At 39.0% G+C, this 10,878-nt stretch overlaps 2 protein-coding genes across 2 annotated transcripts; both read left to right on the forward strand.

Moving 5' to 3' along the window:
- Positions 1-3,118: 3,118 nt before the first annotated feature.
- LOC133714406 (CLP protease regulatory subunit CLPX1, mitochondrial) lies at positions 3,119-8,431 on the forward strand. The gene is made up of 15 exons (XM_062140513.1): positions 3,119-3,942; positions 4,036-4,097; positions 4,246-4,346; positions 4,552-4,635; positions 4,936-4,982; positions 5,323-5,397; positions 5,505-5,582; positions 5,729-5,785; positions 5,978-6,048; positions 6,138-6,237; positions 6,367-6,471; positions 6,813-6,875; positions 7,025-7,147; positions 7,843-7,998; positions 8,098-8,431. Exons 1-15 carry the CDS (start codon positions 3,424-3,426, stop codon positions 8,170-8,172), a joined length of 1,716 nt encoding a protein of 571 aa, XP_061996497.1. The 5' UTR covers positions 3,119-3,423; the 3' UTR covers positions 8,173-8,431.
- A 1,008-nt stretch (positions 8,432-9,439) lies between these two features.
- Positions 9,440-10,878, forward strand: LOC133716206 (putative F-box/kelch-repeat protein At1g12870). The gene is made up of 2 exons (XM_062142925.1): positions 9,440-9,545; positions 9,664-10,878. The coding sequence occupies exon 2, from the start codon at positions 9,698-9,700 to the stop codon at positions 10,427-10,429; it is 732 nt and encodes a 243-aa protein (XP_061998909.1). The 5' UTR covers positions 9,440-9,545; positions 9,664-9,697; the 3' UTR covers positions 10,430-10,878.

Consider the following 10,878-nt stretch of genomic DNA (forward strand, 5'->3'; position numbering starts at 1 on the left):
CTATACATGAAAGCAATACAGCATTATAGCTATATGAAACAGCTCTTATGTTATGTCTGTTTCTTTCCTTGATCAACTTTCGGCATTGTTTTCATGTCATGCGTTGTATAGCTGTATTGTTTCAATATGTCATGGCAGTCATGCTTTCAAGAAAAAATAACAAGCTTTAACAACTTATTCCATTACACGGATGCCTGACATCTCACAACATGGAGGGTTCTTTTTCTATTCATAGTGTCATGGTTAATCTCACTATCGATAAAATATTATCTTCATGAATGGAGTCGAGTAAATTAATGTTATTATTTTTTTTTTTTTTCTTTTTTGATCAAAATGTTATTATATTTTTAATCTTTTAAAGTCAGAAAATAATAAAAGAAAAAAACAGTAGTTCGGAATTTCGTTGTTCCATTAATTGGACTATATTCTAAAATTCATGCTCTACGATAGGCCTCATCATGGGCCGGGCTAGGGCCAGCCCTACCCTAAATTTTAGGGCTTAGGGCAGGGCCGGGCCGGGCTTTGACCAAGTCAACAAAGCTTAGGGCCGGGCCGGGCCGAGGCTTCAAAATGCAAGCCCTTACCCGCCCTTAAAGCCCATTCCGCAAGGGCCGGGCCGGGCCACCCTTTCCGAATAGGGTCGGGCCGGGCTTTTGTTTAACTCACATAAAACCAAATTTCGCTAAGTATAACTGTAAACGATAAAAAAAAAATGATACTGAATACTTGAGATTGCAGAACCTGAGTGGCTGAGTTGATTACAAATAATTACAACATATACTCACATTCTCAGTGATCAAGTCCTCTAACTGAAATTGAAATTGAAATTGCACAACCACTAAGGCACTAAGCCACTGACTCACTGAGGGTACAAAAAGTGAAGCAGTGTTTGATACAAAAACTGATGAACTGATCAAGTCTTCATCAATTCACAAAAAGTTGTTATCTTTGATACAAAAACTGAAGGATGGCTTGATTTAACACTAGCAAACATTCCTTCATCTCTTACTGATCCATATTCATGGCAACCAAACAAAGAACCTGCACAAAACCAAACAGATAATTTAGCTACTGGACATATCCTCCATCACACATGCACAAAATTAAGCTAACAACACATAGTGCACCACCAACAATACAACAAGCACATACACTAAACTAATAGGACAAAGGTTCAGAGTTTACTTGACGTCATATGTATCAAAATACAAGAGCCACTGCTCACTAAACAGAACACATCTCCTTCTCCTTGCAAGTCTGTTACTGCTCCCAGGTCTTCCACTGTTATAACACACAGAAGCGAAATTCCGTAAAGATGGTGATACTGAATTGTAATCAAGGGAAAAATATGATTTTGAAAATACTGGAAACTCTTACAAGTAGTTCAGAACTGAATACTAAATATGTGTTTATGTTTGGAAGAAAGAAAGAATGTACACTACTCCACTACTTATAGTTATAAAGGCCAGACAAGATAGAAAATTCCAACGGACATATTTCTGTTTTTAACGGTAACTTAAAATTTTGGAGAAAGAAAATTGCAACGGACATATTTCTGTTTCTAACGGTAACTTAAAATTTTGGGAATCTGTGAACAACGATCAAAAGTCTCTATAGTCTATATAAACAAACCCACTGTCACTACACAGCCTACAGTCCTACACTCACCAGATTAGTCATAGTGTCATACACAGTTACACACCATTGCCGCATCTTCATGAAAGTCTTCTTCTTCCTTCTCTCTCTCAACCCAACCAGAAAACCAAAAAACCACAAACATCAATCAATAATTCTAATTTCAACCGTAACTATGTATTATGTAAAAACAGTAGTACCAGATCTTACCATGTATCGAAGAAGCGATGTCGGCGAAGGGTTCGGACTGAAGGCGGAGGCTAAGTGTTGGCTGTGAGGCTAAGAGAGAAAGGGAGGACAGATCGAGACCTCGCCGACGCCGACAGAGGACGGATCGTCCACCACGACTCGCAGATCGAGACGGAGAAGACCACCAAGCGTCCAAGCCTCGCAGATCGAGACGGCGAAGGGTTCAGACTGGAGGCGGAGGCTAAGTGTTGGCTGTGTTGACCGAGGGACCTCGCCGACCAAGCCCTCGCTGATAGAAGAAGGAGCCGTCCACCACGCCTTGCAGATCGAGACAGAGAAGTCCACCAAGCCTCGCAGATCCGTCCATCAAGCCTCACAGATCAAGACGGAGCCGGCCACCAAGCTTACCAGAACAAGAGATGGGTTTGCTGTGACTTTGTGAGAGAGAGAGGCGGAGAAGAACGGCCGGATGTGGTGGTGGTCTGAGACTGAGACTCTGAGAGAGTTTGAGACTGTGAGAGAGAGAGGCGGAGTCTTTGAGAGAGAATTAGGTCGAATGGTCAATGACTCGATGGACTCAATGACAGATAATGCCATAATGGGATAGCCGGATAGGTTTGACTTTGGCAAGTTGGACTTCACATGTGGGTTGGGCCTTAAACAGCCTTACAGCCAGAAGCCCAGAATGATTTAAGAGACAGAGACCCATTTATAATATGGCAGATTCAAATACTCAAATAGTTTTTATACACATGTAATATTGTAAAATCAAATTCAAAAATATAATATTAATTTTTAGGGGGCCGGGTTAGGGCCGGGCCGGGCCTAGCCCTTACGGGCTCAATCGGGCCGGGCCGTAGGGTAGGGCCGGGTTTCATTTGTATGACCCATACCCTACCCTATTTTAGAAAGGGTCGGGCCGGGCGGGCTTCGGGCCCAAGGGCCATATGATGAGGCCTACTCTACGAAGTGAGCTTATAATACAAGAAAATTACAAAAAAAAATAAAAATAATGATAATAAAGTTTAACAACTTTCGACATGCCACTGCATTCCACAGTGTTTCACACCTCACAACGTTTCAAACCATGCAAAATCCTCTTGCTATTCAGTATTCACATTGTCACGCATAATCTCACCATCGATAAAATATGATTTTTCGAATGGAGTCCAGTAAATTAGTGTTTTTAAGTAGGTAATGTGAGTGAAGTAGTAAAAACTATAAGAGAGAGGTGATGGGTATATAGAGATATTCAACAAAGGCTCTTCTGAAATATCATTTTTTTTTTCTTCTCTTCATCAGGTACAAGTACACCTCTCTCTTTCTTTCTTGCAAGTTATTACCATATCTCTGCCCAATTGCCCAAATATCTCTAGCTTTCAGTCTTTCACTTTTGTACTCTTGTTTCTTCCATTTTCTCCGTCATCAAAATTCCTGACCATACATGATAAATTCCCAAAATCTCACACCAACCCTTTTCAATTCACACTCTCTTTCCCCAAACCCCGACTCCAAGTTTCAATCTTGACCCATTTTCTATGAACCCATAAAATCTCCGATTCCCGCTTCGTTTTTTCTTCGCCGGAAAACCCAACAGCAATGGCCGCGGCGGCGCTCAGGTCCAAACCCTCCCGCGATTCCGTCTCGCAATTCAGCTACTTCCTCTTCAATTACATGCACACGGGTCGCGTCGTCGCCAATTCTCACTACCGCACCAAAGGCGACGACTTGTTCGTCAACACTCCCTACCACTTCACGGCCTTCAAGCCGGTGTCGTTTTCCGGCAACCTGGGCGGCCAGAGAGACGGCCGGAGTAGCAGTGATAGGACTTTGGGGCAGAAAATGAATAGTAATAGTGTTATGTCGACGTATGGAGACCCGCCGGAGGTTTGGTCCGGTGACGGGATTGTGATTCGGGCCGGGCCGGGGTCGAATTTGGTCAAGGGCGGCGGCGGCGGCGGGGGTGGTGGTCCGGCCGGTGGTGGAGGTGGAGGGTTTGATTCGAATTCAAAGGATGGGTGTTGGGGTGGGTCTAATCTGGGGAGTAGTTTTCCTACTCCAAAGGAAATTTGTAAAGGGCTTGATAAGTTTGTAATTGGGCAAGAGAGAGCTAAGAAGGTCAAGACTTTTTTGTTCTGTGTTTTTCGAGTTTTCGGAAGTTTATGTTTTCTGTAGTTGTTGTTAAATTTGAGTGTTGAATTGTGTTTGCAGGTATTGTCTGTTGCTGTTTACAATCATTATAAGAGGATACATCATGAGTCTCAGCAGAAGTGGTTAGCTCTCGTGTTCTCTGTGCATTTATGTTTTTGTTTTCGTATATTGGAGCTTGTTGTGTTAGCAGAAAGCTGAGAGGTGGTGTTGTTTTTGTTTTGTTTTGTTTTCGTGATTGAATATTTGACATGATGTTGTGTTGGATGTTAGGTCTGCAGGAGATTCAGGTAACAACAAAGCGGATGCTATGAATGATGATAGAGTGGAGCTTGAGAAAAGTAATATTCTTGTAATGGGGCCAACCGGGTCAGGTAATTAAATTTTCCAAGTAGTTTTCTAATGTGCTAGACTGGTGAATGATCTATGAGCTTTTCCATGCATAAGGTTTAATTCCCGTGAGGTCTCATGAAAACTTTGAGATAGCTTATGTCTGAGTTGCATGTATGTGATAATAGAGTTGGACGTTTCTGTCTTTCGATGTCTCACTTGTTCTCTTTAATGATCTTTCAAGGACAGGGAAGACACTACTTGCAAAAACCTTGGCACGATTTGTGAATGTTCCCTTTGTCATTGCAGATGCAACAACATTAACTCAGGAAAGTTTTGCTCCTCTTTTATTATTTTTTCTGTAATTGAAGGTCATTTATGCAGTGTCATTTCTCTTTTCAGATTGTATAGTCGATATGTATTATTCAGCCTGTATGCTCTGTTGCACACAATGCTGGCCTCCATGATCCGAAGGAAATATTTAACATTACACGCCTGTTTTTCTCAAATGGTTTTTGTCTCAAATTCTGCTGCTATGCATATGACAATGAAAACAGAGTTGGTAGCGATTCCATATGCATTTTTTCTGTCATTCTGATATGGCCATGAAATCATTCCGTCACATGCAGGCAGGATATGTGGGGGAAGATGTGGAATCGATTTTATACAAACTTCTTTCGGTATGTATTCACTAGCATATTCTATTCACGTCTATCTAAACTTTTTGTATGTGTTCAGTCTATTATGGAAGCATTTTTCGTACCTTCGATTTGTTCTTGTAACTACGTCATTCTATGCTATTTACCTTTTATTAAAATCTGTGAGAAAAGTAAAGCTGTTTGAATTGTCTATGCCATAATTCTCATATGATAGTTGTTTGCACCAAAGCTCCTTTGTCCTCTGTTACCGTTTTGATTTAAAATGACTTACTGTTTTATCATCAAGAAAATACTTTGAAGTCTACACTTCTATACTTATTATGGACTCGGTTCATGTATCTTTATCTGTATTCTATGCCAGGTTGCTGATTACAATGTGGCAGCTGCACAACAAGGAATTGTTTATATTGATGAAGTTGACAAGATTACCAAAAAGGTTCATTTACACCCTCTCTCTATCTGTATCTCTACCCCCCGCCTCTCTCTCTCTCTATCCAGTTTACCACTCGTTTATATCTGCCTACATTAGCTCCTATTTTGTAGGCTGAGAGTCTAAATATCAGCAGAGATGTATCTGGAGAAGGTGTTCAACAAGCATTACTAAAGATGCTGGAGGGGACAGTAAGTGCACATTTACTTAATCTCTTGGTTTTAGTTCTAGTTGGAATGTGGAGATGGCTGACTGGTATTCATTTGAAAAGAATATAATCCGTAGGGGATGATTTCAGTGAATGTATTTCTGATATGAGGAGTTCCTTCTGATCTAGGTTGTAAATGTTCCAGAAAAGGGCGCTCGAAAGCATCCAAGAGGTGAAAATATTCAGGTACAAGCAGTGCGTTACAAGTTATATGTCTTATCAACCTACATACTGTAGTAGAAGTGCTTATTTACTATCTCATGGATACAGTCATATCTTGATCACCATAAGCTTAGCCAAGCAATAATCATATTATACTTGAAATATGTTCATCATCTTGTTATTTACTTTGTTTTCCTGTTTCTTCAACCTTCACAGATTGACACAAAGGATATTCTTTTCATATGTGGGGGTGCCTTTATCGACTTAGAGAAAACCATCTCAGAAAGGTTATCCCATCCCAACACTGCAATTATGTTATCTTTTGTTACCTTTCTTATCTATCTGAAGTGCTCATTTCTCTTTTGCTTGCCTACAGACGCCAAGATTCCTCTATTGGGTTTGGTGCTCCAGTTAGAGCAAACATGAGAACTGGTGGTGTTACAGATGCTGCGGTTACATCATCCTTATTGGAGATTGTAAGTCCCCATCAGTCTTGAATAGTAACAACTTATAGCTATTTACATAGTTTGATAAGATTCTACTTCTTCAGAAATACCATGCTTCATTTTAGAAATTTACACTGTGAGAACTGTCTCTTTTGGCAGGTTGAAAGTAGTGACCTTATTCGGTATGGTTTGATACCTGAATTTGTTGGGCGGTTTCCTATCCTTGTCAGCTTATCAGCACTAACTGAAGATCAATTAGTTCAGGTATATATTGCATTTTTTTCTTCTTGTGGAAACAGGTCTGCCACTTATGTATGGCAACTGTCATACACTATGGTTGTCTTCATGGGGTGATGGCTGATTGGAAATTAAGTATTAGAAATCAATGTGGGACAGCATGAACATACTTATGTGATTATCCTTATGCATACCTGTTCTGAACAATTCATATTATTACTGATATGTCCAGTGATTTGAGTTTTTCTTTCCTTTGAAAGTAAATGTGTATGATACGAAAACATTTTGTTGATGTGTGGGGGAAAAGTCTATTTATTGTATATATTAAGTACATTCCATTGTTTCTTACTGGCAAAGATGTTCTGTAGGTCCTAACGGAGCCCAAAAATGCATTGGGGAAGCAATACAAGAAGATGTTCCGAATGAATGATGTAAGCGATTCTTGTTTGGCTGCTATTTTCATGAAGAATCGCCATTTTTAACATGTTGCTTGTGTGCATGTTGAATGCAATCTTTGTTTCCTCACTTCCTTTGCAAGCATGCTTCTGTTGTACCTATATTTATGATTTACTTCTCTCAGGTCCAACTGCATTTCACGGAAAGTGCCTTGAGGCTAATTGCTAAGAAAGCAATATCAAAGAACACGGGGGCTCGTGGATTACGAGCAATTTTAGAAACTATATTAATGGATGCCATGTATGAGGTAAGGCCACTTCTCTTTTCTGTTGCAATCTGAACATGTTAATAACTTGGAAGAGATTGGGGTGAATAACTTAATGCTGGGACTAATTTTTCTCTCAGCACAATTATCTTGAAATCTGGGAAAGGGGAAATGTCTTGAAGTACTAATTTGCGATTTGCCCCATCTTAGGGATTAGTACTTTGTGCAAATCAGCATTTAGAAGAAGCCTACATATTAATTGGGTGCTTGGTTTCAGAAGCCAAGTACTTGAACCTAGTTTTTTTTTAACTCAGTGGCTTGTTGGTTGTATCCACACGTATCAGTAAAGCAATGTGATTGGAACCAATGTGATTTCTCAGTTAGGGAGTGATTGGAACCTAATAATTTCCTCAATTGTAAAGGATTTACAATGTCATATTAGAGTTCATTTCAAAATTCTTCCTGAGGATATGTGAATGAACATTACTTGAAGAGGTGGTCCTATGTAGGATCGACACCATTCTTCCATTCTTGAAGAATGGTATGATGAGTAATTTAGGAAATGATGTGCATCAAATTGCATATTTTAATTTTCTGTTCCCAACATATGAATTTATTTACAAACCAAGTGAGGTTTTGTGGTTCTGCCCGAAGCAGACTACAGATGAACCAAGTAAATAATTTATTTGGTTTCAAACAGGAAATAATATCTAATTGGATTCTTCACTCTTTTGCAGATTCCTGATGTTAGAACTGGTGATGACATAATAGATGCAGTTGTAATTGATGAAGAGGCCGTTGGAACTGATGGCCAGGGTTGTGGAGCTAAAATCCTTTATGGTAAGGGTGCATTGGATCAGTATCTTTCAAAACATAAAGAGAAGGATGTTCAGGTATGTAACTTATCCACATATATTCTTTAACTAAATTCGGCTTTCAGATTATTTACTACAGATGTTAAAATGCTAATATTGCTTTATTCTGTCTCCCAGATTGCAACCACCGAAGGGTCTGATGTAGAGCCTGAAGGGGAAGCCGAGCTTTCATCTGTTGTTGCTAGCATGTAACTTTATGTGGAAACTTATTTGTATCGCAATCTTGTACATATCAAACATTTATTTAATAAATCATATAAAGCTCGTTGTGTACAACTTTTCACAAGGTTTGGCTCAGAGCTGTTTAGGATAGGCTCTGTTAAGTCTCATCAGATAGTCTATAGTACACCTCTCAGTCATCTTTGTCAAAAATGATTGTTTCTTCAACTTTCAGCCACCGGAAACCTCAAGATCGAGTGTATAGTGTATTTTGATTGTTTCATTGCTTTGAGTTCTCGAGTCCCGTTTTAATAAACATGTCTCCCAAAATTTCATTTATCATTGAAAAACTGTTTTGTTTTGTGTTTTTTCCTTTTGGTTTGTAATGATTTGTCTTTCATTGCAAACCATAAACTGCAAATAAGATTATATATCCATACATTATACTACCATGTGCAATATACAACGATCTTGATAAAGTAGAACCTCTGTTTTTCCTCATGGTTGAACAAATACTTGGATAAGAGGTAACTTTTGAATCAGAGATGAATTGATGCAACTCATGATCACCAGAAAGGTTACAATTTTTGTGTATGGTTCACAACCTCAGAAGCACCAAGTTTTGCTCAAGAATGTTAATTATGAGAGAGTATTTAGTGCATTGACGTGTATTTGCACCAACATTAATGAATGTTTAGATAACATCAAGTATATTTTTGTGTTGTTAAAAAAAAAGAAAAAAAAGATTGCCTATAAATATCAACGGCTGAAATCTGTTGGATTTATTACTTCATTTGCACAGTCGGTGCATAGAACAATTAGCCATAATGAAACCGTAGTATAAACCCTATAGTATTAATTAAGAACATCAGGATTTGAAGTAGTCTGAGTTTCTTTTTAGAAAAAAAAGAAAATGGGACTGGCGGCCTAAACAGAAATATCAATATCCAAGCCCAAACCCGAATCGAAGAGCGATGAAACCCGAATCGAAAAGCGATGATGCTTTATAAATGAGGAGAATTCAGAGTACCGACGTGCACTTACACCAATATAAATGGACGGTTAAATTACATTAAAGACACTTTTTAATTATTTAAAAAATAATGTTAATCATCAATATCAAGAGTTGAGGCCCAGTATCAGACCGTCTCCTCTTTGTAAGTGGGAGGTTGTGAATTTAACTCACGAAAGACTAGTTATAGCATTTAAGTTGTTTATCTGATAAAAAAAAAAAATTAAATAAAGAGTTGAGATCAACTTAAAAACGTGGGTCACTTCTACTCTTTAAACCTCTCGAATGCAGACCTAAAATTCATTTCAACCCGTCCCTCTTCAGTCTCTTCACAAACCTTGAAGGTCTTTCACTCTTTCCCAATTCCCATCTCCATCGGTCCATCTCCATCTGGGTAAGTTTTGATCTTTCATTTGTCTCAGATTGTGCAGTAATTTTGATCCGTGGTTGAAGAAACCCTAAAATTTTATCATCAACAAGTTTCTCTGTGTGTAACTGTTGTTGGGTTTCAGTTTAGTTGGGTTGAGAAGATTGAAGGTGTTGGCAATGTTGAAGAACAAGGAGCAGGAGCTTCAACATCTCCCTGAACATGTTGTACTCAACATTCTCTGCCGGTTGCCGGTCAAGTCCTTGATCCGCTTCACTTGTGTCTCAAAACGCTGGCGCTCTCTTATCATTTCCGACCACCAATTTGGCAACTCCCATTTCCAACTAGCAGCAGCAGCATCTCACCTCCGTCATAATGTCTTGATTTCAGCAGGTACAACACCCCCTGAGATGTTACGCTCTCGATTTCTATCCTTATCGGAAGAAGCTAACTTTTTGATCAGAAATCTCAACTGGCCATGGCCATCCGAGTCGTATCGCGACATTCTAGTAATGGGCTCTTGCAATGGTTTGGTAGTTTTAGGACACTGCAATTCCCTTCGCAATGGACTAAATTCTTTACCTCTAGGCCAACGATATTGTCGTTATTTTGAACGTTTGGTGATCTGGAACCCATCAACTGGATTCTTCCGCGAGATACCTTGTCCAAATTTTCAGATGGGGATGGTAAAATTGAGAGAAGCAGAGCAAGAGAGGGAAATGAGCGGTGTATGTTATGGTTTTGGTCAAGTGTCGGCCTCCGACGACGACTACAAACTTGTGGTGATACAAAGTTTGGGTGGTTTTATGGTAGTACATGTGTTCTCAGTCAGAGCCAACTGTTGGAAAATTGTTAAAGCTTCTTGTGAGAATATACATAAAGTTGTCACAAGATCATTCACAAGAATATAGACACAATTGTATAGACATCCAGGATAAATAAATTAAAATTGATACATGTACCTGTATGATCGATTGAACTGATTGAAGCAGCCACGAGCACAAGTCTTCTGCAATTCTCTAGGTTTGAGCTTCTTATGAATGGGGCAAGAACTTATGCTCTTAGTCATAGAGGTTGCAGGGACTTATACATCCTTATATATGAGTTAGGTTTAGCCTTGAACCCCTCCCATAAAGGAAGTTCAATAGGACTCAAACTTCACTCTTAAGAATCCTTATGATATCATATCTTTGTAATTAAGTTAATAATCCAGTAAATAGATTTCTATCCCTTATCAATAGATATACACATTGATTAGGTTACTAGAATTGAGTTCTGTTTCCATATTCATATTATTTAGTCTAAATCATTTATCAATTGTTGTTTACTCTAATAAACATGTGATAAGTCCATAAATTTT

The sequence above is a fragment of the Rosa rugosa genome, chromosome 6 (genome assembly GCF_958449725.1).
Source record: "Rosa rugosa chromosome 6, drRosRugo1.1, whole genome shotgun sequence".
NCBI classification, from domain to species: Eukaryota; Viridiplantae; Streptophyta; class Magnoliopsida; order Rosales; family Rosaceae; genus Rosa; species Rosa rugosa.

Bases quoted from the DNA above. Each gene is read 5' to 3' on its own strand.
- LOC133714406 (XM_062140513.1), top strand. From the start codon at position 3,424: ATGGCCGCGGCGGCGCTCAGGTCCAAACCCTCCCGCGATTCCGTCTCG. The intron at 4,983-5,322 runs GTATGTATTCAC...ATTCTATGCCAG, and splicing joins TTTTATACAAACTTCTTTCG to GTTGCTGATTACAATGTGGC. The intron at 6,472-6,812 runs GTATATATTGCA...GATGTTCTGTAG, and splicing joins CTGAAGATCAATTAGTTCAG to GTCCTAACGGAGCCCAAAAA.
- LOC133716206 (XM_062142925.1), top strand. From the start codon at position 9,698: ATGTTGAAGAACAAGGAGCAGGAGCTTCAACATCTCCCTGAACATGTT.